We start from the raw sequence: 26,702 nt of genomic DNA, 5'->3' as shown, positions 1-26,702 counted from the left end.
TTTGATGACATTTGTTAAAGGTTAACGAATGCACAGTCAGTTTCTAATTGGCTGCTGACACAGCCACCTTCCGATTGGTTTGTTATAACGGTGCTGATGTTAATCCAAGTGATTTGATGTACAATCTTTATGCTACTAGCACTCCTACTGTAATAAAATGAAACTTTGTAGCATCAGCATTTACCATTTCAATAATCAATTCCGCTTTGTTTCCTCTGTGATTTTCTATCTTGATCCCCCAAAAACAAAGTTTGGATTTTTAAAGAAGGTCATGTTCCACTGCTTATCACGGCTTTATGATGATTACAATATTTTCAACGGTATTTCATCTTGGAGTGAGCTGATAGGTGATCGATCGATCGGACAGCTGTGTGATTTAAAGGGGGATGGGATTACGGCCTGAGCTGTCATCTCTCATCACTGTCCCCCCTCCTTTCTTCGGTCCTTTAATTCTGTCTTTCACTGTGAGATTTGGAGGCACCGGGCTCATGGGAGATGACTGGCTTTAATGAGCCGAGTAATCTGAGATTGAGGTCCTACCAACATTATGTGTATGATCTTCCATATGTGACCTGTAAGTGCCATTGGGGGGGGCTCAAGAGCCAACTCTAATCATCTAGTAGCTACATCAATTTCTATAATGCTGGATGTCTTCACCTTCAGATTCTTTCCTGTTGAAAATACTTTTTTGGAATTTTTATTTTTTGGTTGACTAGTTTCAAGAAGATATGCTGATCTTTTCAACATAGTTTTGTGTGTGTGTGCGCGTGCGTGCGTGGGTGGGTGAATTAAAGATGTTTTCCCCCCTTTCTTCAACCTTTTCCACCTCTCCAAGGTCATCTAGCTCCAGGGTTCGGCGCTAGTGGGATACAGCGGTGCCCAGCTACCCATATCCATAGTTGCCAGCTGCTTCCGCCACACTGTTTCCAAGCCAATACAAATTTCGACCATCCTCTTGGAGTCTTCTACAGTAATGTGATCAAAGAAATAAATTAATAAAGAAGGCCGTTTGATTTCATGATAGTGGTGATAAGTAGAGCCATAAACGTGGGCCTTTTGCGGTGTCAGTTGGCAAGACCAGGTACAGACGGAGAACTCCTGCAGAGCAGCTCATAAGCCTGTGGTGTGAGCGATGGCTCTTATCTTCATGTTCTAAAAAGGTCCTTGAAAAAAACGTCAGACATTAATTTTGTATTCGTCTTTTTCTGCGCACAGGCCGCACATTCACCATCATCTATTAATGAGTGTAATCATCAGTCTGTTCTGAGAGAGCCAGTGCTGTGAGTGAATTGCTTAATGATATGATACAGTGCTCTGTGATGTTGATAAGGACGCTTATTTGGTTTATTAGCTTGCCTTTATGAATGTCATGCTGTATCCAGTGTTAAAGGGATAGGTCACTCGAAAATAAAAATTCAGATTCGGTTATTTGTGTGTGTATGTATGTGACTTTGTATTTCTGTGATATTTTGAGAAATGTCTCTGTTTTTTGGAAGTCAATGGAGTCAGATGTTGTTTGCTTACCAATGTTCTTTAAAACATCTTATTTTGTGGTCTGAAGAAGAAAATCATTTAGGTTTATACTTTCATGAGAATATGTTAATGATGATAGAATTTAGAGCGATCGTTTCCTTAATTTAAGAATCTTCAACACATAAGCAATCTTGTTGTTTCTTTTAGTTGAAATCCACAGAAATGATGACTGATATGATGGCTGACTTGATCACTGGCGATGAAATTTACATTTGTAGAATGAAATCATGCCTTTGTAATCTACGGTTACTTTTGCTTATTTACGAAATGTTAAATGCTCTCTCGTTTGCAAGCCGCTCTGGATAAAAGCAACTGCTAATTGAATAAATGTGATGTAATTGAAATCACTTATTAAAACATTGTAATGTAGACTACAGTATTATGGATGAGTAAGCAGTTCCTTTACAAAAAATGGTTTATGGTTTTAACAATGAGAAAAAATCCCATAAAAACCTCTTTAATTACAAATGTCTACATTCACTAACTAAAAAAAGTACTAAAAACACTGTTTATGTATCTGTGGAGTAGCACGTGAATACAATACCCATTGGATGCTAATGCAGTGCTTTCAGATACCATCACCGTACCACCACGGTATTTGTAAGGGTTCAATGATACTGTTATAGTCTCTCCATAACCTCTATTACCTCCGTTTTCAATACTGTCCACTGCATCCTTTGTCTCTTATCACTCCCTCTGTCCTTGGCGGTGTGGATGCCTGAGTCATTTTTCTCTCTACATGTGCCTCCCCTCCTCCACCTCTCTGACTCCCTCTCTTCTTCTGCAGGAGGGTGTGGACCTTACCGATAGAGAGGGAAAAAAAACGAGAGAGGATTGGACGATTGCTTTTCTCTGAGTGGAATTGTCTGCGGTTTCCCTGCCGGTTGTGTTTGTGCCTGCAAGCAGGTGCAATGCCTGCCACGTCACCACAGCAGGTGGGCAGCAGGGGGCGATGCATCGCTCTCCTGCACCCTCTGCTATCTCTCCTCCTGATAGCATTGGCAACCAGGCCTGGTCAAGCCACCATCAATATACCATCCAAATGTGAGTACGGGATTTTACGATGTGTTTTTATTTTCTGATTTGCATTGCTCTTTTTATTTGTGCCAGTGCTTCTAAAAGTTGGCCGGCTAATGAAATTTGCTTGCCATGTTGAGAAAGTATGTAGGTGTGGCATCTAGTTAAAAGGTTCCAGCAGAATGTATATTTAACTAAGTTTAATTGCTCAATTGATTATACTATTGATCCAAACATATGAAGGAGTGTTCTTGACTGCAATGGAAACTCAAGCATGCAGTGATTTACACCCACCTGAGCAGGGACTGTGAAAACATCAGTTTATCCGCCCCTGCTACAAGCTTCCTGAAGCTATAAACGGGACTGGGTTTGTTGCTATTATTGTTCAGCTGTGATTTCACATTTCAGAGACGTGTCAGTGTATCAGGGGCATCACTGTTCCGCCTCTGTACACACACACACACACACACACACACACATATGAGAGAAATGAGGACATGATGAAATTTCATATAGAGCAGAATAAGATGTCAGTACTGACTTACGCCAAGAGTAAAGGTAAAGGTTTCTCTTGACTTTCAATTAGTGACCTTTAAATGGGAAACATGGACATAAATTTGACCACTGAGAATCCTGCATTAAAATGTGCACACAGCCCGACTGGGTACAGCCCATATGTTCTGTGTTCACACCCCGCTCCTCTCTTACTGCCTGTGCTGCAGTTTTTCAGCATTTAACACAATTGTTTTCATATTAAGACGTTGAGGCTGAAGAACGACTGAGATGAGGAAAAATAGCTAGACCGAGAGTTTATTTTTGCTCCACTTTGTAAGCATCTTGTTATCTCCAGCGTACCTCTTGGGTCTCGGCCAGCGGAACAATGGTCCAGGTGTCTGATTTGGCAAAATGTGCTTTCTTTGTTTTCGAAGCTCCAATATAGTCTAATCGTGTCATGATGAAGATTTGTTCATATAGCAAAAAAGTGTCCAGTGCTTTTGTGCATTTGTTTCCTTACTTTTGGGGGACCAAATTAACAATGACAAAGATCAAGCACAATCTCCTATTCATTTTTTGTTGTTGTTTTGTTTGTTGTTAATAACAAACAAAGGTTCAATTCCCCAAAACTCGAAACACTCTTATGTAAAATACAAAAAACAATCGATCGGTGTAAGAACCTATATAATCGCAATCGCTGCAACTAAGTGTACTGTATGTGTGTGCATTCTTCTGAATGTGTGCATGCGTGTAAAATATAAGTGAACATTGTGGTGCATAAATGTACATTAACTGGATTTCTTTCTGCTTTCCACTTACTCACTGGACAGACAAAATAAAGGACTGTAAGTATTTCTGGAATCTTGCACTTTCTGCCCATTTCATGTTTTTCCATGCAACTCCAAATCCATTAACACTTAACACCAAACTATCCGAAGATATTCTAATAGCATAAAATGCCTGCAGCGATAGCCAAAATTGATTCGCTGAGAAATTTGTTAATTATGTTCGGGAGTGTGGGAACGATCTCAAAATGCAATATGAAAGGGAGTGGGGCATGTTCACACCAGTTATGTGAATTAAACTGATGCACAAAAAAATGAAAATGATTACCAAAATGACCTATTTGGATATCTTTCTTATGGTCCATTCCATGCTTTGTGACCTCACCTCCCCTCTCTCACGATTGTCTGGTTTATCCAGATTAAAATTCAGATATCTCCGCTACCATCTTCCTTGCCCCGTGTAGTCAAATCAATACTAAACACTTCACCCAGTGCTCTCCTGAATGAAAGGTTTTTAGAAACATCAAGCTACTTCTCACTAACTGCATGCCGAGTCAATAAACTACTAGTACATCTGTGAAAGTAAAAGACCAAAAGCATGAATTTCAAAGTGAGTTATTGCTCTACCGTACCATTCCTCACCATCTGTGTTTTTATGTGTTCTTTATAAGCATTTGTTTATAGCCTCATTCGCTGTGTCTGTAGTTCATATCTTTGCATCTCCATTTCTCTAGTCTCAATTTTGTTTCGTTCTCGAATGCGTTCACAGTCTAGTCATTCATAAAACAAATGACACTCGACGAACATCTTGTGCATACCTAATCTATCTCCTCTTTCACTTGGATGTTTCTGATGACATAGATAATATTGGGTTTCTCCATGCCAGTGGTTCTCAAACTGTTTTGGCTTAAGTACCCTTTTTTATGATTTTTTCAAGCCAAGTACCCTTTGGCCAGACAACGACATTTTACTTTAAAATACAGTGAAATGATAGTCAAACCGTTATTATATCTAAATTTATTAATTTATTTTTTATGCATCTTTATGTAGTCCTAATTTCATATAAAAATACTATTATCATAATTTATTGATTTTCATTATTTATTCCTAAATGTCAGTTTCTCTCACTAACCCCCTACAACACCCCAAAGTACCCTGTATGCGTACCCCCCTTTGAAAACCACTGCTATTGGAATTATTCAAGTCCGTTTGCGGGATTCAGGGGTCAAGAACACTGCTGAGGTTCAAACGGAAACTGTTCTGTATGATGTCAGTGACACAGAACATTATTAAGCTGCTTTGAATATTGTCATGTGATCACAGGAGTTCAATGGAAGGGCGACTTAATCACTGCGACTAACATACCTCCCCCATTCCCATCTTTTTGTAATAGGCTTCTTGAAATAGAAGACTGCTTCTATTTTTATGATTATGATTATGATTCTTCGCAGCTCCAGGAATGTGTTTTGTGTCTGATTATGAATTCTCTCTGCAGTAAAAAGCCCCCCAGTAATTACCGCCCAACCTGAATCTGTTACCACCTTTTCTGCCGATGACATCACACTCACCTGTGAGGCAACTGGGAATCCCTCACCCACGTCAGTATCCATTCTATGATTTGGCTGTATATGTAATGCTTTTACATGGCGTTTGTAATTCCTTTAATTCATTTTTTAAATAGTTATTTTTTTTGTTGTTTTGTTTTTAATCGGTGGGATTGAATTCATGAAATTCCCTTTTAATTGTGTAAAAACAAAAACAAACAAAACAGATTTGAATGGCTTTTAATCCATTTATATTAGCTCCCTGTCATCTGTTTGCTTGTTTACTCAGTGTTATGTTATCTTAAATATTACTTTTCCATTACCATTCCCTGTTTTCCTTCCCTCCTAACATTTATTCAGCTTTTATTTTTATTTTAATATGAAGAGTTTGGTTCCAAAAATCATATTTTTCTGCATTCCGATTAATATCAATCAAACTGCAGTTTTTTTATTTAAGCCATAATTACTAAATAAAACACAGTAAAAACGTGAAAACATAATAAAGTTTTGGAATCAAACTCTTCATATTCTTTTTATATACTATTTTAACTTTTTCTTATACATTCTCTAAATTTAGTGGAATCCTATATTTTAATATTTTGCACAGTCCATTTCTATACATAACAGTGTATGTGTCAAATCTTGAATCTCTCACAACCATTTCCGTTCATGGAGTTGGCTCTGGTCTCATTTATTTCTCTACAAGGTTCCGATGGGTAAAAGATGGTGTGGAGTTCGACCCATCCAAAGACCCGGATCTGTCGGTGTCCAGAGATTCTGGAACCTTTTCGTTGACAGCCAAGGATGGACCAATCCACAAATACCGGGGCAGATATAACTGCTACGTGTCTAATGTACTCGGCACGGCTGTGTCTAAGGAAGCTCGTATTGTCACAGAGAGTAAGTTACACTCATATCTGCAACAACACAGGGCGACACGTACTTGATTGAGTGTTTGATATCCTTGATGTGGCCACATGTGGTGAGTTTACAGTAGAGAGTATCTGGTGCGCAGTAGATAACAGTTTGAAATCAAACTCCCTCCCTCCCGCTGTTTCAAATGCATAAAAAGTCATTTAGCAGACAAATTACAGCTCATTTTTTGCGCCAGTCGCAGCATTCTTGAACAAATACAAATGCTCCCAAATTACCTGCCAAATAGGGCTCCAAGTGGCACTTTGCGTGACTATCTGGCGTGACTAGTTTTGACTATCTGGATATCTACCTGTAGTTTTCCCGTACCACCTCTCTGGTTGTTTCCCTGACAACGGTTACCTCAGAAACCAGTGCGAGTTGATGAGTGTGTCAGTAGGGACGGCCACTTCTGGGATTAATGTGTGAAGTGGGGGTTCTCAGTGTGAACAGGGCTAACAATAGCACACGTATTATGAACTCCACATGCAGCTGTGGCCGGGCACGATAATATGTGCAGATTTACACCGGATCATTTTCAAAATGATGTTAGATAAGTCATTCGTTTGCATTATGGTCTTTGCTTGTTTTGTGTGTGAAAGTGACAACCTGTTAAATAAAACAAAGTTTAGTATTTGGACAATACTGTAGAATATGGAATAAATTACATCGATTCAAGAAGAATACAGCAAGCGTTTACCAATCAACATTTGCTTTCTGATGTTATGTTCCTAAAAAGTGTTTCTCTATATTGTTGTTGTTGTGAAGTATACATACATTTTTAATCTATGAAATTAGAAAGGTCTCTCTCTCTCTCTCTCTCTCTCTCTCTCTTTCTCTCTCCCAATCTCTCTCTCTCGCTCTCTCTCTCTTTCTCTCTGTCTCTCTCTCAGACACGCCCAGCCAACAGAAGGAAAAGAAGGTGGCAAAGAAAGTGGAGGAAGGAGAGAGTGTGGTGCTTCCCTGCTTTTCTCCGAACAGCACAGTGGCTCCAGTAATCCACTGGATGGACAAGAGTGAGTCGTCCTCTTTGCTTTTATGTCGGCAGTTGTCGCTGGTGTGCACAGAATGTTCGCTACGGTGAAATGGTGGCACATTGATTTAATTATAAATTCCCTTGATGCCATACAGCACATCACAGTTTTACTGGATTATACCTGTTCACATAACAAACGGCATTGATATGGTGTTCAGCAGCATCTGTTCAAGTACAACATGACAGCTCTTCTCATCTCACAATTACAAACACTTCTGCTGCCGACGTGTTGTGTTTCAAATGTCTCTGAAAAATCCGATAAAAGTGTATTTTTCATAAGTGGCCCTTAAAATGGTAAAAATGGTTGTTTTTATAATAACATTATATTGGCAAGATCCAATACATCAAACTTTGATGAAAGTCTTTTATCAGTTGCTTGAAAAGATTGACCTTCTTTTTTTGTAGGGCTGCGGCACATTCAGCAGAATGAGCGTGTGATCCAGGGCCTTGATGGGAACCTGTACTTCTCTCATGTGACTGTGGAAGACAACCGTGAAGACTACACCTGCAACACTCAGTTCCCCAGCGCCCGTATCATCATGCTCAAGGACCCCATCAAACTGACTGTTGTCGCCTGTAAGCAGCGTGATGGCTAGATAACTTTATTTTAGTGACATTCTTTAGCAAAAAAGATGTTTAATACATCACAGACAACCACACACATTAAGCGTGATCGGCAAATGGAAGATTCATTATTTGTAGTTTGTCTCCATCAGCTCTGTTTTAACCCTCAAGCAACATAATAAGAGCACAACGTAATGTTGAAAAAGTGTCCTTTGTGCAGCAACCTTCTAGTTACCGGCCCAGATTTTCATCTGCTAGGTCACAGCACCCCATACCTGCAACGTGTAAATTTGTCTGGCTGTTGTATTGCTTAACATCTAGCGGTTCTGTCATGAGCTCAGAGACGCTGCGTTCTACAGTCTCAAATGACATCGTTTATGCATGAGTACGGTGTTCTCTCCTCATTCCCCTCAGTAATTTCTTCTTTTGTGTGTATCTGTAGCTAACTCAGTGGTGCGTAACAGAAGGCCACAAATGCTGCGACCCACCGGCTCCCGCAGCAGCTACCTGGTGCTCAGTGGCCAAACCCTGGAGCTGGAGTGCATCGCTCAGGGCCTGTAAGTCCTTCTTTTGCTCTCACAGAATTATTTCCTATTCCGCCTCAAGAGCTGCCCTTACTCAACAGTTTTGGCCTACAGGCTAATTTTACATTCAAATGAAAATCATCTCTCTGCTTAGACCTTCTCCCAAAATCCAGTGGATCAGGATCGATGGAGCCCTGTCTGAGTCACGTTCTTCCAAAGACAGCTTTGACCGAATTCTGCGCTTCAGGAACATCAATGAGTCTGACAGCGGCGAGTATCAATGTACCGCCACCAACGTGCAAGGCATCGCCACTCATACCTACAGCATCACTGTAGAAGGTATGCAGCACACCTCAACATCATATCCTTGTGGATTTAGATGGGCCGGTTGGGAATTGAAGGCATCTGTTGGGAGAGACCCTCCCCAATATAATTGTTTATTTGCTTACAATTATTGACCAGTATTGAGTAGTATGAGCATGTTGTTTTTGGTTTGTCTAGCCGCCCCATATTGGATCAAAGAACCAAAGAGCCAGTTGTATGCACCTGGAGAAAAAGTTGAACTGGAATGCACGGCTGACGGCATTCCCAAGCCAACGGTCACCTGGAGCATCAATGGGAATCCTCTTTCTGGTATCTGATCTAATTAAGGAAACAATGTTTTCTTAGATAATCTTGTCTCTTTGGGATCTTTTTCTCTTGAAATGTTGGATGAATCGGGTATTGACATACTGAGGTGTCTTTTGGTATAGATATAGACCCAGACCCCAGACGCACAGTGAAGCGCGGCACACTTACCTTGAAGAATTTGGAACGGAGTGACACTGCTGTGTATCAGTGCAAAGCTGCCAATAAGCACGGAACCATTCTCATCAATGCCTACGTCTATGTTGCGGGTGAGGACATTTTCAAAAGCACCTTATTTTTAGTAGTGCTTGAAATAATGGTTTAGTAGGAAACCATTATTTCTTATATCCCGCCCTTTTGTGCGCCTGATAAATTAATCAGTACATGAAAGTCGATGAGCCAATTTCGGTGATCTAACTTGCCTTTTTACTTGTCGGGTTATAAAACAGGTGAACAAAAATCTCATAAACTTATAGAGGGATCATAATTGTGCCTACTATATGGATCAGAAATTTGTGGGTGAGCTACATTGACTTGGGCCAGTAAGGAACCTACCGGCAATGCTCTAGAAACCAGCCAGGCGCCAATAGTAACCCCTTTACAATGCCCTAGTTACCACCCAGATCACCCTAGCAACCCTGTACATTATCAATAGGCTACCACTAACTAAAGCACCGCATAGCAACACCCTATCTTTATGGCTGTGAGTTTTGCCAGATAAAGTAAAAATCCATTTGTATATGCGTGAAAGCTAGAAACTTAACAAGACTGAATTTCTTGTTTCTATAGAACTGCCTCCCCAGATCCTGACAGAAGATGGTCTCATGTACTCAGTGGCAGAAGGACAGAAGATTGATCTGGCTTGCGAGACCTTTGGCTCTCCTCAGCCCAGTGTCACATGGTGAGACAGACTTGATTCGGTGGGGTGTCTTCCCCCCACATGCCAGAACTGTCCGAGCCAGCTGCCCCGATTATTGAAGGCTTTTATCTAGGGAAAAAAATTACTATGGGCAATATATAACAATAGTCAATTTTTCTAAATTGCCAATCTTGAGATGCTGTGAATGACAGCTGTATGACAAAGTTCAAATGAATGTTGTGTTTTGCAGGGAGGGGGAGTCCTGGGGTTCTCTGATCGCCAATCCCAGGATGATTCAGACACCTGATGGCTCTCTGCAGATCAATAACGCTTCCCTCAACGACAGCGGCCAGTACACGTGCACAGTTAAAAATGACAAAATCACCATCACCGCAGAGCTGGATGTACTCAGTGAGTTATGCATACAGGAATACGCAGTTTCACACATATTTGATTCATAACTTATATTTCATTCATAACATAGCATTCAATAGATCACAATTGACTAAAAGACATTGCATTCTCTGTCAGATAAAACAGTCATTGTGAAGCCTCCGTTAGCTCTGAGAATCCAGCGAGGGAAACCAGCCACCCTTACCTGTGAGTATCGGGAAGACTCCAGACAGGACACTCCTCAGGTCCAGTGGAGGAAGAAAAACCAGAAGCTCTCGGAGTCCGTTGATTCCGACAAGTACGCTTATAGAACTTTCCTGACTTACTGTCTGGAATGAATAAGCTGAGCTCATGAAAGATTATATAAATGATTAACTATAAATGTCTTAGGTACATGATGGATGGGTCCAACCTCATAATTCCTGAGGTGGAGGAAGGCGATGAAGGGATTTATACCTGTGAGGTCATTACCACTCTGGATGTGGCTGAAGCGAGCGGCTCCATTACTATCGTTGGTACGACACTATAATCTGTGAAACTATTTCTGTTCTCTACGACAAGGCCATCTGCAAACCATAAACTGTACTTGTAAGAATTTATATACACTGCAAAAAATCAATGTTAGAGGATAAGAAATGCAATTAGATTTATGCTTTGTGCCAGTGATAAGATTTCTTTGTAGTCAGCATAAAAATGAATAAAAGACAAATGTAGGATTTTTGTTTATTCGTAGATTTATTATTGTTCAGAGTATGAGGCTTATCTGTTTTGTTGAAAGCAGATGTAAAACATAACCTTTGAAACCATATGTGCCATCGCCTTACTGCCATCTTAACACTTGACCTCATTCATCAGACCGACCTGATCCCCCGACCCTAGTGCAGATTGTTGATCCGGAAGATCGCCGTGTTACTCTCAGCTGGACACCTGGAGACGATCACAACAGCCCTGTGCTAGGTAGAGTCATTTGGACTATACACAATCTTTTACCATCATGTATATGTTTGTTTGGGATGTCAATATTTCATACATTGATTTGTGTACCTTTAAATGTCAAATACGCAGTGGAAGCTTTGTGCAACTGATAGAAATTGTAGACTGCTACTAGAAGAAAGGGTGATATTTACAGTGTATACAATCTACAAAAAATAAACACTAAAGCCAGACTTACAATGTAGCCTATGTATGTATGCCATTGCATTAGGTAACAAAATATTAAACAAACGTGCGATTGTATACTAACCTTTTTCACAGAAAGAACCAAAGGTGGTTAAAAAATGTAAATTTGGAAGCACTGTGCACTGTATAATATCATTGACCTCATCTGCTCCTTGTCTTTGTGTATTTGTGTGTCTAGAGTATTTGATTGAGTTTGAGGAGGTGGGATCTGAAAGAAATGAATGGGAGGAACTGGACCGTGTCTTGGGCAGCAAGCAGCGACACGTTCTTCCCCTGATGCCATTTATTTCCTATCGTTTTCGGGTCATTGCAATCAACGAAATTGGCAAGAGTGACCCAAGCATGCAGACTGACCCCTACCACACACCAGCAGCTCGTAAGTAATGCTGAACGTCCCACTCAATAGATGGTTTGTGTGTGTGGTCGGACATGTGTGTATTATTTAAAACTGACAAACATTTGGATGCATCTGTTGTGTACGTGAATTCTGGTACGACAGCCCGGTTTGTGTGTTTATATTTACCCACAGTGTGTGGCTGATGTGAAGTGACAGTTTTATTGCCATGTTAGAATGTGTTTACACTCGGCTTTGATTTGTCCTCTACAGCTCCAGACATCAACCCTGAAGGTGTGCAAAGCGATTCCTTCGAACCAGACACCCTTGTCATCACATGGAAGGTAAGATTTGCATTTTAAGGGTTCAGCTAAAACAAATCTGCCACCATCTACCTTCACAGTCAGATTTTTTTTATTAGTCGAAACAATTTGACAACTTTGCTGTTCATAGAAAATAAATGTTACGAATGCAAAATCTATGACAAATGCAAAATCCAAATCCCAATCTATGATTGTGTTTTTGTAGGAGTTGGACAGACAAAGTTTCAATGGACCAGGTTTTCGCTATAAAGTGATGTGGAGAAAGGCTGTGGGCAGCGGCCCCTTATTTCACATAAACACCACCACCTCCCCACCCTTCATCGTCACAGATGTTGGCAACTTTACAGCTTTTGAAATTAAAGTGCAAGCTGTCAATGACATGGGAGATGGTCCAGAAGCCAAATCCACCATTGGATACTCTGGAGAGGACTGTGAGTTAGCTTGTTTGATCATTTTCCTTTTTCTAGGAAATCACAATGAATAATTTTATGTTCAAGAAAATTTCTATATTAATATTTGATCTTATTCTGCCTTCCCTTTTTCTGATAGACCCTATCGAGTCCCCTCTGGAAGTGGGCGTTGATTTGATTAACAGCACAACTATTAAAGTGACGTGGGCACCTGTGAACAAAGAAACTGTGAGGGGTCTTCTGCAGGGATACAAGGTAACATGCTGTGTTTCGAGTCTATAAGGTGCATCTATTAACATGAGTGTAAAGTTAGAATACATTTTATTTATTTATTTATTTATTTTATTATCTATTTATCTATTTATCTATAGTTTTATTTGTTTTATTTATTTATTATTTATTTATTTTATTTTATTTTTCGAAGTTCGTTCGTTCATTTCATTTTATTTATTTGTTAATTTTATTTAATTTGTTAAATTACCATCAGAATAATGAATGTTGTTAACTTTAGTTGCATTAACATCAGCAGAGTTGGCATAGAAACTCTCCCACTCTCATCTCGGGCCATTTCTATAGATAAACCCTGTTTTCTCTGAAGATTTGTCAAATGTTAAACCCTGCATCTTTTACAGATCTATCTCATGCACTACGGCCCTGAAAGCAGACACCTTCGACGAGAGCGTGTTAGGGAGGGAAAGCCGACCAACGTCTCAGTTGTGATGACGAAAAACACAAAGAAGACTCTGGGAGACCTACAGCCTTACTCGCACTACGCCCTGAGTGTCAGTGCCTTCAACAATAAAGGAGAAGGACCCCAGTCGGAACCCCTCACTTTTCACACGCCGGAGGGAGGTAAGACAGAGACACATATAAAATAAAAGAAAACAAGGGTGGCGCGATGAGAGAGAGTGTCAAACAATATCATCTGTTGTTTCAGTACCTGGTCCACCATCAACTCTGCTGCTGGATAGCCCATCAGAAACAGAAATTACCCTGCGTTGGACTCCGCCTTCCCAGCCAAACGGAGTCCTGATTGGATATGTACTGCAGTATCAACAAAGTACGTCAGCTGATGTATAATTCATGTTTGTACAGAGTTTGTTCAACTTCCTGATACAACTCGCAACGATTGACTTGAGTATTTTTAAACATACAAAAATATCTGATAGCAATTGCTTATGTGCTAGGTTAACGTCATAACATAAAGATTTTGCACTTTTTATTTGCTTTTTCTCTTTTCTTCATAGTTGGCAACAAAGGCAGTCCTTTGCAGGAGGAAATGATTGATGGACACAGTGCATCTCATTTCACCTTAAAGAAGCTCGACCGTCACAGTCGGTACCGATTCAACCTGATGGGGCGCACCGCTCCTGGTCAAGGCCTGCCATTCACACTGGAGGGTGCCACCACACTGGACGGAGGTCGGCCCCTTTTTTTCATCCGTTGATTAAATGTTAAGGGTCAAGGTGCTTTTAAGACAGAATGCTCATTTGTGCTCATTGTACTTGTGTCTTTTTAATGAAAGAAAATAGGTTTACAAGGTAGATATTGTTTTTACCAATTTGTCGCATCTATTTGAGACGCAGTGTAACAAACAACGGAAGATATAATGGCCTCTCCGTCTGACATGTTTCTGTTTGTGTCTGAACAGGTCCCCCCTCCAACATTAGCTTATCGATCGGAGAGACATCAGTCAACCTGACCTGGGTGTCGAAAGAAAGACAGAGGAACGTTGCTTTCCTGATCGAGTACCTGAAAAAGGACGGTAAGTGCTGTGTAGACTAGACATGCTTGCAAATGAACAGAATTCAAAGAAATAAGGCACTAACTGTTTATATACTAGCTGTTTAGTTATCTGGTTTTGTTGTATTTGTGTAATATATAATATTATTTTGTAGGTTGGAGCAAATGGAAGACTTCAGAAAGAGTGAACACCTCTCAGTCTTTCTACACATTACAGGGGCTCCAGCCCGGATCCCAGTATAGTCTGCGCTTTAACTTCAGCAACAACACTTTCTATAAAACTGAGATTGTGACGGCAGGAGCAAGTAATTAAAAACCACAATGACTTCCATAATGTTGTTTGCACTGATGTCCTATTTCCGTGCCGACCACAAACAAGCTTTTATCAAGACAACTTGAAGATTTTTTTTAAGCTTGCCTGCTTGTAACTCTCATATCAAAGATCTGAAGTCTATGGCAAGCCGAACAAGCCTAAATTGTCGTTACTCCTCGTAGTTGCATTTTTACTAGTAAAAATCGAATTGGAGAGCTCTCTAATCGCAATTGTTACTAGTAAAAATTGAGTTATAGAGCTGTGTTATTGTAATTGTTACTTGTAAAAATTTAATTATAGAGCTCTCTTATTTAATTCTTACAAGTAAAAATGCAATAACGACGAGTAACGCTGATAACAATTTTAAGCTAATTCGGCTTGCCATAGAAGTCAGCTATAATTCTCTCTCATTTGCTCACTTGTAAGGAGTCATGGAGGTGCGAGGTGGATTTGTCACTGAAGGCTGGTTCATAGGACTCATCAGTGCACTTGTGCTGTTGCTGCTGATACTGCTTATTCTCTGCTTTATAAAACGGAACAAAGGTGGAAAGTACTCAGGTAAAATTCAAGTGTAGTTTTAATGTTATCCTTCTGAATTTGTCCAGTGAGATTGTACTGGATTTTAGTGGACACAGATTCTGCCTTTTTATCCGAACAGCTGATATTGGATGTTATTACTGCGATAACAGATAGAATTTTATTCCTCTGTTGCAGTCAAAGAAAAAGAGGACGGCCAGATAGACTCGGAAGCTCGGCCAATGAATAACGAAGCATTTGGAGAGTACAGGTGTGCATCAAAGTTTGTTACGCAGCTCATTTGCAGTCAGCTTGTTTCCTCTATTATGTCTCTTATGTTCGTTCTCTCTTTTCTCAATGCTTCTCACGATGATTTGCAGATCTCTGGAGAGGTAATGTTTCTCAGTGGCTTTGCATTTGTTGTGCATGCATTGTTTCTTAGTACAGTCCCCAAACAATGCATGGGCGTAGAAATTATTTGACAATTGGGGAATACACTAAAGGTAGAGGCACTATTAAAGTGAAATGCATATCATTTTTTTATTTGTACGTAATTTACATGTCATATTCTATACCTCTGTCAAAGACACCACTGGATGTATCTTGGTATAAATTAAACATTAAAATAAACTTGAAATCAACATACTATTTGGTATGGTCATATGGAAAATGTGGCATAGTAAAATTGTGAAATAGTAAATACTGTTTCACTGAACATTTGTTCATTCATTTAAACGTAGTCACAGTATAGAACACCTCCCAAAACTAAAGAGGGCAAACAGAAAAACGTGAGGTGATATGCGCCCGTCGGAAATATGCGCCTGAAAGAATAAAAGAACACCGAGTGGCATTTTACACTACTTCTTTGCATTTGATGTCTCGTTGTAAATACATGTATTTATTCCCCCTGTTCAATGTTGATAAAGTGATACTGAGGAAAAGGGGACAGCCAGTCAGCCGTCCCTGTGCGAGGACAGTAAGTTGTGCACCGATGATACTCTGGATGAATATGGAAACAGCAACAGCGTGCAGACTGAGGTCATCATGGACGAGTCACTGGCCAGTCAGAGCAGCGGAGTCCGAGATCCCGAGACTCAGGAAAGTTCCCCTTTAAATCCTGCCACAGCTATGTCCCACCACGGCCTGCCCAACTCTGCCGCCCTCCTTGACTAACCTGGCGAGCTCAAGACCAAACGTGGATTCACATGTGCCCACTTGTTGCAACCCTTCATGATTGACCAATTTATCAACACCCCATAATTGAGACCTTGACACCAAACAGATGCCAAGAAAGCACACCAGGTGCACTGCTGCAGACACAATTTGGACCAACGCAACTTTTAACAGAGCCAGAAGGAAGCATTCACTTGACATAAAACACATGGACTGCCGTGCTCCTAGTTTACAGATGTTATCATTCGTTTTTTGATAGTTCTATAAACCGTGTAACTTCCAGAAAGGACTTCTTTGATAATCCAGTGAAGCAAATGTTAAGCTCCTGTGGCGGATGCTGAATCAAATGTAGTTGGATTTACCTGTAAGCCGATATGAAAGTGTTGTGAAAGAAGTGCGAGGCCCTTAAATTTGTCATTACGTGTGTTGTGTAAGCATGTAGATGACAGATGAAGCTAAAAATTGGTTACAAAAATCGAATCAATTTATCATGTTTTGTGCGTCTTAACCATTTTATATTATTTTTGGCGTTGTTATCGCCATGATTTACATAACTTGCCTGCATCATGTTTTGTTACCATTTTGATTGTTTTTATTGATCATTTTTATGTTATGTCATTAATACATGATTCCTTTGTCAAAATGCGTTTTAATAGAAGATACATATCTGCATCCCCTCAGTTACAATTTCAGAGTTCCGTAGTGTAAATATATACGATGCAATGATTCAACGACATCAGATCGTTTATAGCAAATTGTACATATAAGCATCTATCAATTTAGCCAAATACAGTATTATACTCTCATCTCCATTGGTTCCTGTGCCTGCCTACAAAAACATACTCCACCACCATCTCTAAGCATTTTGGAATGCTCCTCTCTGTATATGTCCATTTTTTTGTTATTTCGCAGTGTATTAAACTGTTTTGACGGACTCTCTCGTGCAGTCCTGTTGGTGAAAGCCATAAGAATACACAGAAGATGTGTAGTCAAATTTGAGGTAGTTTTGAGTCAGATAGGGTTGTGAGAGAGCACATCACACACAGACATCCACAGTTTTATTTGGTTGCGTAAAATGCAATCATGTATGTTCCGTCTTGTGTCTTATTACGCAGAGAATGTATGCTTTGTTTGGGTGGAAACTATGATTCCATACCAGGATACCAAATAGCATTAATTCCTTTTTTTGTCTTTACCTCTTTCGATAAACAAATATAGGAATCTATGGCACATCTGGTATATCTCAAGAGAGGGGCACAGAGGAAAAATCTTAATTTTCAGATGAATGTAAATATGGCCCAAAAGATTGTTTGTTATGATGTTTCAAAATTACGTGTCTTGTTGATTGTTTTAGGTTTTGTAACGGTTCATTTGTTTCAATTTTGTAACTTTTTTTAACTTTAGAGTAGCTTGTTAGTTGTGAAATGGGCGTGTTTAGATGAGTAGTACGTAGTTTTAAGAACCTAAAAAGTGCTTTGATAATTGAATGTTGCAGTTTCTAAAAAAATAATTGGATTAAGAAAAACTGAACATTACTCCTGACAACAAACCAGATTCCACCTGTAGATTCCCACGTGCCGAGGAATGGCAGTATTGTGCGTATCTGATTAAAATCCATCACCGCAGGTGTAGTGCAAGAGGACAAAATAATAGACACACACTGCTGCACGCTACAAGGGAGCAATAGAAACATGCCGACCGTCATGCAGAGATCCTTGCAGTGTTTCCCATAGCTTTGGGGGCCAGACTGCAAGTTCTTATTTAGATCTTTACAAATCTAGATAGCCTCCCTCACAAAAGCTGTATAGACACACTCAGGTCTCTCATAGATCTATTTTCTTACAGGCGAGGGAAAGTGATGCAAAATATATTCAACTCAATATTCACCAGAACTGCTGCTAGCCTTGTGTATTTTGTCGGTGTCATGACTGTGTTTTGAGATCAGAGATTGAGATAACTCTCAGATATTCACTGTACTGCCCTCAACTGCAGAGAACATAGGGCACAGTTTGGTTTGAAGCTCGATAAGTAAATAAACATCGCCATTTCTGTTGTTACCCGTTAAATGTACCCATTCATAATCCATGAAAACTCATCTTTCATCTACTGTAGGCTTAACCCATAAATAAGCTTGACCTTATAGTCTCTGAATACTCTTGTATGTTTTGTTTGTTGCTGCATCTGTTGTGAAAATAGATGAACAGATGATTAACAGTGAGTGGGGCTGTGGGGTTGCCGTACGGGCGGGGTCACATTCTCCTGCCGTGTTGGTCTGTACTACAACGGTGAAATGGACTGAAGGGGTCTATGAGGGTGGGCTGCGTTAACTTAATATGAACTGAATTATGCTATTGTATGTGCAACACCAATCAGCAAGTGTAAGTAAATACTTCTTAAATAAAATCAATGGAATCATCTAAATCTGCAACAAACAGTTGTCCATTTGTTTGAAACTCATTTTCAAAAATGAACATTTATTAACATATTCACTACAAGAAATTACGTAATCCAGAAGCAGTAACGTTCTCTTTATTTCTTAAGTTCAATTTGTGAATGAAACAACTGCAGTTGTTTCATATCCAGAGGATCTTTACTTCATGTGCAGGATGATAGAATGAAAGTTCAGCGAGAGCTCCTGTTGAATTGGGTGAAGTACTCAACACTGGGGCGGTTTGTGTAAAGCTGCTTGTCCAGGTGCTGTTGACTGAAAAACATTTTTTATTAATGCTTCTATAATAAAAAGACATTACAAGTGAAAATAAAAAAGAGATATAAAACAGAATATTAACTGAAAAAATGCAATTATTGCTGTAACCTTACCCACATTTAATTACTATATTAACTCCTGACATCAGATAACAATTGTTTATCTTCGTTTTGCTATTATTTGCTTTAAATGACACCTACTGAGCTTGTTGTTCTCTAGCCAGCTGTCGATTGTATTTCTCCAGCTGAATTTTCCTCTCTCTCTCCAGTTCCCTTTCTATCCTCTCCTCTCTCTCCTGCTGTCTGGACTGCTCCATCAGAAGATGATCCCAGGCTTGCTCTCTCTGCTTCTCCGCCTCTCTCTGCCTCTGGTAAAGAGAGGAAACATTTTACTAGGACCATAGAAACAGATTATAAGTGCAGTGATGGCTTAGATGTGAGTGTAAGATTTGAACCTCTTTGTCTAAACGCTGTCTCTCTCTCTGTCTTTGGATGTCGCTGAGCTGTCGCGGGGTCATGCCCTTCCAACGGTCGGGCAGGACTCGTGAACCCTCTGCGGACTGAGTCATTCTCTTTGCAGCGTCCGGTCGTTCTGTCAGGAGGTCAGAGGTCGCCATGTACTGAATCTCCGCCAGCTCCGATCCCACTATCTTTAACTTTTCTTGACGCTTCTTCTCATTTCTCTCCTCTGCCTGCAAACGGAGAACAGACGTTACCATGACCTCTCATCTCAAAAAGCACCTCTGTTGCCATATTGATAATGTCCTTATTTTGGCATTTCAAACTTCAATCTTGCCTTGTAAAGTTGTGTTGGTTTCATGTCAAAAGGCTTTGATTTTCACAGTAAAAATATCTAAATTTGGGTTTTGTTCCTCACAATGCTACAAATATGATTCAAAATTATATTTTTTCATTGCCATGTCTTCTTTATATGTCTTATGAGAAATAGAAAGCCAAAAAGGTTTGAAACGCGGATGAGGGTAAACGACAACAGAGTTTTCGTGTTCGGATGTTGGTTTTAATGACTTACTAAAAAGTACACAAAGGACTGCCTTCATTAATAATTCAATATGAGTTGGCTTTACATTCTGACTCTCTCTCTTCACCTGAGTTTGGTTGTATTGGCTGAGAGCAATCCGCGCGGCTCTTCTGCACTCTTCCTTTAGGGCATCTAGCTGCACTGCCTTTAGGTCATTCTCCACCAGCTCTCTGGCAGTTAACAGCTCTGCAGTCACAAACACATATTACTATAAAACCCAAGCAACTCTGTGTTGCTTAGCACAGTGACATTACACCCAGAACGGAAGGGGCTTCTAGTGTTACAATGCACAATAATTCATATTTTACCTCTGTTATTGTGGAGTCTTTCTTGTTTCTCTCTTTCCTCCATTTGGTCTCTTAGGGTTTTCTCGTTCATCTCCATCTCAGCTCTTTTTCTTTCACCCTCGTTTACATCCTCTCCCTGAAACACTTGCATACTGGCAGGTCCCAGTGCAGAAATACTAATATCTGGCGCCCCCTGTCGGCCATAATTAATATCCGCATCACGACTGTCCTCTGCACGTTGATAAATTGTACGATATTGTACCAAGTCCCGACCCAACTCTCTTCGCAATTCCTCCTCTTCTTGTTTCTGTTTCATTGCCATTTCATCAAGTGACAAGCGCAACAGATCTAAAAAATAATATATTTATATATTATTAGTACGACACGAGAACAATCAAAACGATCTTTTCCAAGCTAAATAATATTTGCCTTGTACCATACGCCATATCCCGTTGCTTCTCCATCTCCAGTCGTTCACGTTTCTCCCGCACTTGGCTGTTGAGCGCAGGCAGGTCGACACCGATCACGCGAGCTCTGGGGTTGAGTACGCGGCTCCTCCGCTCGGCCTCCGCGGACCGCCGCCGCTCCACCGCCCTCGGCTCGCGCTCGTTCACCGGAAGATCAACTTTGTACATGTCTGTGAATGCATTAAGCCCTTTAAGTACCTGCTCCCCAAACTGACAGGGTCGGTTTTTATTATTTTTTAAAGAAAAAACAATAAAGAAAACTTACTGGTTACTGAATACCGAGCGTGATGGAATGTGTCAGCTTTCCTGTTTTGTTTGGTTTGATGCGGTGTTTGGAGTTACCATGGTTACCCCGTTCACGCTCTGTGGCGCGTCATCGCTGACCATTCTTATTGAAGCAAATATTTTATTTATGTTGAAATAAAACTTTAAAATTGATGTACTTGTACAAACATTTTAGAAGGTCATTTAGAACCGTACGTCCACGAACATGTCCTTTAAAAATATTGTTGAAATGTGTCGGATTCTGATTATCTGTGTTATTGTATAGCTTTCTTTGTGACGTATGAGTTGTCCTTTCATTTAAACTTAAAATGTTCTATTTTTTCAATTATTATTCTTGTTGTTTTCTGCCTTTGCATGAGGACTGTTATTATGGCTTATTTGGAATGGGGGCTTGTACAGATGTACGGGAGATTTACAGTATGTATTTGAATTATGATTTATCAGTGTTGTTGTTAGCAGCGTTTTAGCTCTTATTTTGAACGATATTTATCATATTTTTCGATGTTAGTTCGTTTCAGTAGACACGCGTCAATGTACTGTAACGTTACGTCTGAAGCACGTCGCTACACTGTAACGTTATAGAGCATAAATCCATCCGACACATCACAGACATCATGGGATATTTGAAACATATCGAGATCGACAATTTCAAATCTTAAATGTGTCCTCAAATAATCGGTACCTTATACAAATTTACAATTATCGGACCAAATGGATCAGGTAAGTGTCTCTATATAAATATGGTACTGATGCAGCGCCGAGAAACCTACTGGTCGCAACACTTCTGCATATTTACAGTATGCACGTTTAATTACTATTTCGCTATGGCTATTTTTATGATATGAAATGCTTATATATTTATTTAAAAAAATGCAAAAATTATTTTACCCTTTTGCCTCCAAAAACAAGAAACATTCACTTCCACAGTATCAAAAATAACACACATAATTTACAGTAGCCATAGTAAAACTAAAGTATTTGTTGTAAAACTGTAGTATTTAAAAGCTATCTGACATGGTTCCTACATTTTTACTTTAAAAATACTATGGTTGATTTTATGAGAGGCATGTCAGTCATATTTACGTCTATATAAGGAAATCAAAGCTGATAGAGGAAGTCAAGGCCAGGATCTGAACCAGGTTAACTTGAGCTTATTTGATCGGGATATATAAAGAATGAAAGCATGTTTTTGCTTTTTACTTTTCCTTCTAAATGTGCCGTTTTCACAGGTGGAACAGTATCACAGCCTTAAAGAGGAGGCCAGTAAGCGGGCAGCTGCTTTGGCACAGGAGCTTGAGAAGTTCAACAGGGACCAAAAGGCTGACCAGGATAGACTGGATCTGGAGGAAAGGAAGAAGGTTGAGACAGAGGTATAACAAGGAAAGAATGCAAACCTTGTGCTTCAGTGAAATTCAGGTTTATGGATGGTAGTACTATGTTATGAAAGATATGAGCTGTCATATATCACGTTTCCATTGCAGGCCAAAATCAAGCAGAAGATTCAAGAGAGGAAAACAAGAAGTGCATTGAAAAACTGGAGGACTATATTGCGAAAAGCAGGTGCTTTAAATTGCAATAGTTCTGCACATTAATGTTCTAATACATTGCCTAATTGGAAGTCATGCTACTTTCCTATATTAATAGGAAAATATGTATTAGGTTTGTTATAATGAACAAATATCATTATTTATTTATAATTATTCTTCACCTATCACACAATCCCAGATGAGCGTTTGGAAGAGGAGTTGACTTAGGAAGTGGAGCTCGCCAAAAGAAGGATTGATGAAGTAAACATGGAGCTTAACCAAGTAATAACACACATTTATGCTTATCTTATGTAAATATTTTAACCAAGAGTGTGTCTTTATGAGGATGTCGATCGTAGGTAATGGAGCGACTTGGAGATGCTCGCAATGACAGGCAGGAAAACAGCCTTCAGCAGCAAAAGGCTGAAATTATGGAGAGCATAAGAAGGCTTTATCCTCGCTCTATGGTGAGTCTTTAAAGATTCATTTTAAGCTTCTATTAGAATATAATTTGTCCAGTTTATTTCTTCCTAAAGCTCCATATTAAAATCTTCATCCAATAAGTATGGCAGACTGACCGACCTATGCCAGCCCACGCAGAAGAAATACCAGATAGCTGTGACTAAAGTCTTTGTAAAAAACATGGAGGTGTGGACTCGGAGAAGACAGGAAGACAATGAATCCAGTACATCAAACAGCAAAGAGGAGAACCGGAGATCTTTCCCCCTCTTGACTATTTGGAGGTACAGACAGTTTGGAATAAATTATTTATTAGTCTAAAGAGCTATATGGTTTCCCATGGTTAAAGTTTCCCTCTGGGAGGCTGAGCAGTGTTGAGGAGGCAGTGGAATATGTTTCAGTGACACTTGTCTATTCTCTCCGTCAAGGTAAAGCCCACAGATGAGAAATTGAGGGAGCTTCGGGGGGCGAAGCTTGTGATTGACGTCATCCTTGAACTCTCTTCTAAAAGTCTGGTGTGATCTCTGGGGGGGGCAGTGACCTGAAAGCCAAGGCTCGATGATGGGACGAGACACCTGTGCAGAACCTCAAGGAAAAGAAAGAAGACTAACAGAAGAATTAAAGGTAAAACTAGCTATAGGGAACTATGGAGAAACATCACAGGTGGACAACTTAAGGTTCATCAATTGGTTGAATATAACTATTTCTTGTGTCCGCAGGAACGAATGAAGGCAAAGAGAAAAGTGGTGGAGCTTAGACAGGTCCAGTCTCAGGCTCATGGGAGGCAGATGTGGCTGAAATACTCTGAGTGATCTGTTACAAACAAAGACATCTCTCCCTTAACATACAGGAACACAAAGCTGAGAAACATCATGGAATAACATTAAAATGTTCAAAATCTGTTTTAGAAAAAAATATTTTAGATATTACGGTGAAGCAAAACCTGTTATGATTTTGTAGTAAAGGTCAAAGCTGGAGAGTGAGCTAGCTAATTTCGGCCCACGAATCAATGATATCAAAAGAATCATCCAATCACGAGAAAGGGATTTTTTCACATGTGCCAATAACGTTGATTTACATAGGCAGAGGATGAGGTCTTTGTTGAGTTCTGCAAGGAAATTGGAGTGCAAAATATCAGAGAGTTTGAAGAGGAAAAGGTCAAGAGACAAAACGAGACTGCAAACTTTTTAGATACCGAGATATTAAGCAAGTTGCCTGCATTAGTTTAACTTTTGCAAAACTCATTTAAGGTTAGAGTTTGAGACACAAAAAACCCGTCTGGGCATCCAGCTGGACTATAAGAAGAACCAGTTGAAGGAAGACCAGGCGAAAGTGATGATGTGGGAACAGACTGTAAAGAAAGACGAGAATGAGATTGAAAGACTTAAAAGGTAATAAAGAGAGAGAAATAGCTGATTGTAGAGTTTGTCTGGATGAAAACTCTTGACATTGAAAGCTAAGTTATTCTAATGGTTGTTACGTCTCAGGAGGAACACAGATATATGAAGATAATTCATGAAACAATGGCACAACTGCAGGACCTGAAGAACCAGCACCTTACCAAGAAGGGAAAGGTCAATGATACGAACAAAGAGATGGAAGATATCAGAAAGAAGCTGGGATCTGCCAAGAAGTCAGAGACTAGACTATTTCTATATCTTATAACCAGAATAAGTATGCACACACACACGTGTGTGCATTACAATTTCAGACCTACACAATGACGTTTCACTATTTGTGTTAGTCACACTGCACATTCATGCATTTTTTTATTTTTCATTAGCACCTTCATGCATTTTTACTTGACCTTCACAACATCATCTAGATCAAATCTAGCCCTTATTGTGATGATGGATGTTTACAAATCATAGGCTATAGCTATCTTTTGAGAAGATTGTTAAATTAAACTGGCATGTATATGATGTTGCTGTGTCTTACAGAGTTTGAGGCTGCCCGCAAAAGAGCAAAGAAAGCCAAACAGGCTTTTGAACAGATAAAGAAGGAGAGGTTTGACTGTTTTAATGCCTGTTTTGAGTCTGTGGCTATCAACATTGATGAGATTTACAAAGAACTCTCGCTCAACAACTGTGCTCTTTTTTTCTGCTCTTTTAACCAATCAATAACAGTAGAGATGCTCTGTATCTTTGGGGCCTCTGTATCCTGGGGCCAGAGAACCCAGAGGAACCCTACTTGGATGGTGTTAACTACAACTGTGTGGCTCCAGGAAAGAGACATGGACAACCTGTCGGGAGGAGAGAAGACAGTTGCAGCTTTGGCACTGCTTTTTGCTATTCACAGGTGCAACTCAGATCTCTACATATTATTTATCATGTTTTGTCCTCAGATTAGTGTTTTAAAAAAAGGAATCTTAGCCAAAACCCTGCACCATTCTTTGTGCTAGATGACATTAAAGCTGCTTTGGAGAACACCAACATAGGCAAGGTCTGTGTGTTTTAGTTTTATTTCAATAAGAGGCATTTCAAATCAAAAGCATGGATTAAGGGCACCACAAAGAACTGAATAGCATCATTATGAAAAATGTATTTACCTGTTTGCAGGTGGCAATCTACATTAAGGACCAGTCGGTCCAGAATTTCCAGGCTATTGTTATTTCTCTCAAAGAGGAGTTCTACACAAAAGCTGACTCCCTCATAGGGGTTAACCCCGAGGTTTGTATAACCAACAAGCCTTAACAAATAAACACATACAATAAATCCAGTTCAGCTTTACACTGTGTCCTAAAATCTGCATCTACATTTTACTAAAATGAATGCAAATAAATTGTCACTGTTGATGAAAAAATAACAAGACTATTATTATTTATTTACAGCAAGGTGACCGTGTCATAAGTAAGGTGCTGACTTTTGATCTTTCCAGGTATCTGAATGCCAATCCAAAGATTTAGATTTAGAGAATTAGATTTTATTGTCAATAAAAATGAACATCAAAGTGAGGTCAATTCCATCATCAAAACATTGCGTTTACATTTTTTCTCAATAGCCGTGTTGCTATATGTATGCTGTACTGTGCTGTAATGTTTTCCAAACCCCAAGTATTTTGTTCTGTGTATATGAACGATAGTGAAAAGCTGTTTTAATTTAGTTAGCTGGAAATTCTAGTGCAGTGGTTTTGCCAGGAGTTGTGTAATGGCAAGTGTAAAACGCATTAAAAGACTCAGAGAACATCTTAGTTGCATTAATTGTGCCCTGTGGATTTGATCATTTAGTATTACAAGGTATAATACATTTCTCTCTTTAAGGGAAAGTGTGTGTGTAATATTTGTGCCTTTTGGATTGTACTGTACATTATTGTGTCATGTATTTTGTTGTCGTTAACGCGGAACAAAGCGAATAAATGCAAAAACAAACTCTCTGAGCTTGTGTGTGTGACATATGACGTTCACAATCCCTCATACATTAAACTGGTAAGACTCCATTCCCATCCTTTCCTCACATCTATACTCTCTTGATGCATTTTCAAATGTATAAGCTACTAGTTACCAGTTTGAGTGAGCTGAGTGCCCTATAACTCCTTATAAGAACTTACCTTCTATAAATGTTTTTTTATTTCTATTTATTTTATCTTTTCCGTTATTGCTATTCATAATTGTACACTCAATGTAAAAATATTGTCATCACTAATATGTGAGAATT

At 39.6% G+C, this 26,702-nt stretch overlaps 3 protein-coding genes across 4 annotated transcripts in view; 2 read left to right on the top strand and 1 right to left on the bottom strand.

Moving 5' to 3' along the window:
• Positions 1–18,712, top strand: part of l1cama (L1 cell adhesion molecule, paralog a) — a 37,172-nt gene extending 18,460 nt beyond the window's left edge. Inside the window, exons 2-29 of one of the 2 annotated variants that reach the window (XM_056733126.1) lie at positions 2,321–2,577; positions 3,876–3,890; positions 5,326–5,428; positions 6,081–6,274; positions 7,180–7,302; positions 7,728–7,898; positions 8,329–8,443; positions 8,565–8,749; positions 8,912–9,043; positions 9,163–9,306; positions 9,827–9,938; positions 10,147–10,307; positions 10,428–10,587; positions 10,680–10,804; positions 11,145–11,246; positions 11,647–11,844; positions 12,076–12,146; positions 12,331–12,556; positions 12,675–12,790; positions 13,168–13,387; positions 13,473–13,595; positions 13,783–13,956; positions 14,187–14,300; positions 14,434–14,583; positions 15,018–15,149; positions 15,306–15,378; positions 15,488–15,499; positions 16,034–18,712. In XM_056733126.1, coding sequence (XP_056589104.1) covers positions 2,445–2,577; positions 3,876–3,890; positions 5,326–5,428; positions 6,081–6,274; positions 7,180–7,302; positions 7,728–7,898; positions 8,329–8,443; positions 8,565–8,749; positions 8,912–9,043; positions 9,163–9,306; positions 9,827–9,938; positions 10,147–10,307; positions 10,428–10,587; positions 10,680–10,804; positions 11,145–11,246; positions 11,647–11,844; positions 12,076–12,146; positions 12,331–12,556; positions 12,675–12,790; positions 13,168–13,387; positions 13,473–13,595; positions 13,783–13,956; positions 14,187–14,300; positions 14,434–14,583; positions 15,018–15,149; positions 15,306–15,378; positions 15,488–15,499; positions 16,034–16,280 — 3,831 coding nt within the window. In that variant the 5' untranslated portion in view covers positions 2,321–2,444 and the 3' untranslated portion in view covers positions 16,281–18,712. The remainder of the gene's footprint in view (positions 1–2,320; positions 2,578–3,875; positions 3,891–5,325; positions 5,429–6,080; positions 6,275–7,179; positions 7,303–7,727; positions 7,899–8,328; positions 8,444–8,564; positions 8,750–8,911; positions 9,044–9,162; positions 9,307–9,826; positions 9,939–10,146; positions 10,308–10,427; positions 10,588–10,679; positions 10,805–11,144; positions 11,247–11,646; positions 11,845–12,075; positions 12,147–12,330; positions 12,557–12,674; positions 12,791–13,167; positions 13,388–13,472; positions 13,596–13,782; positions 13,957–14,186; positions 14,301–14,433; positions 14,584–15,017; positions 15,150–15,305; positions 15,379–15,487; positions 15,500–16,033) is intronic. The other variant, XM_056733127.1, reaches the window with a different exon arrangement.
• Positions 18,713–18,789: 77 nt separating this feature from the next.
• ribc1 (RIB43A domain with coiled-coils 1) lies at positions 18,790–21,116 on the bottom strand. Its single transcript, XM_056733128.1, has 7 exons — positions 21,045–21,116; positions 20,749–20,949; positions 20,334–20,660; positions 20,093–20,211; positions 19,442–19,678; positions 19,188–19,354; positions 18,790–18,984 (listed from the first exon to the last, which is right to left on the bottom strand). The coding sequence occupies exons 2-7, from the start codon at positions 20,945–20,947 to the stop codon at positions 18,903–18,905; spliced, it is 1,131 nt and encodes a 376-aa protein (XP_056589106.1). The 5' UTR covers positions 20,948–20,949; positions 21,045–21,116; the 3' UTR covers positions 18,790–18,902.
• Positions 21,117–21,946: 830 nt separating this feature from the next.
• smc1a (structural maintenance of chromosomes 1A) lies at positions 21,947–26,611 on the top strand. The gene is given in 15 exon segments (XM_056733202.1): positions 21,947–22,434; positions 22,546–22,567; positions 22,570–22,633; positions 22,782–22,872; positions 22,950–23,057; positions 23,155–23,236; positions 23,239–23,333; positions 23,478–23,541; positions 23,544–23,648; positions 23,651–23,673; positions 23,769–23,865; positions 23,868–24,440; positions 24,537–25,347; positions 25,451–25,491; positions 25,608–26,611. Coding segments are annotated over 12 exon segments (1,080 nt in total). The 5' UTR covers positions 21,947–22,239; the 3' UTR covers positions 24,002–24,440; positions 24,537–25,347; positions 25,451–25,491; positions 25,608–26,611.
• The last annotated feature ends 91 nt before the right edge of the window (positions 26,612–26,702 follow it).

This window comes from Triplophysa dalaica, chromosome 20, assembly GCF_015846415.1.
Source record: "Triplophysa dalaica isolate WHDGS20190420 chromosome 20, ASM1584641v1, whole genome shotgun sequence".
NCBI lineage: Eukaryota > Metazoa > Chordata > Actinopteri > Cypriniformes > Nemacheilidae > Triplophysa > Triplophysa dalaica.
Note: the sequence above shows the minus strand (reverse complement) of the source record. Positions and strands in the feature narration are given on the sequence as shown.

Excerpts from the sequence above, each read along its gene's own strand:
- ribc1 (XM_056733128.1), bottom strand. The coding sequence starts at position 20,947 with ATGTACAAAGTTGATCTTCCGGTGAACGAGCGCGAGCCGAGGGCGGTG. Across the intron at positions 20,212-20,333 it reads AAGACTCCACAATAACAGAG|AGCTGTTAACTGCCAGAGAG; the intron begins GTAAAATATGAA and ends TTGTGACTGCAG. Across the intron at positions 18,985-19,187 it reads GCTAGAGAACAACAAGCTCA|TCAACAGCACCTGGACAAGC; the intron begins GTAGGTGTCATT and ends AATGTTTTTCAG.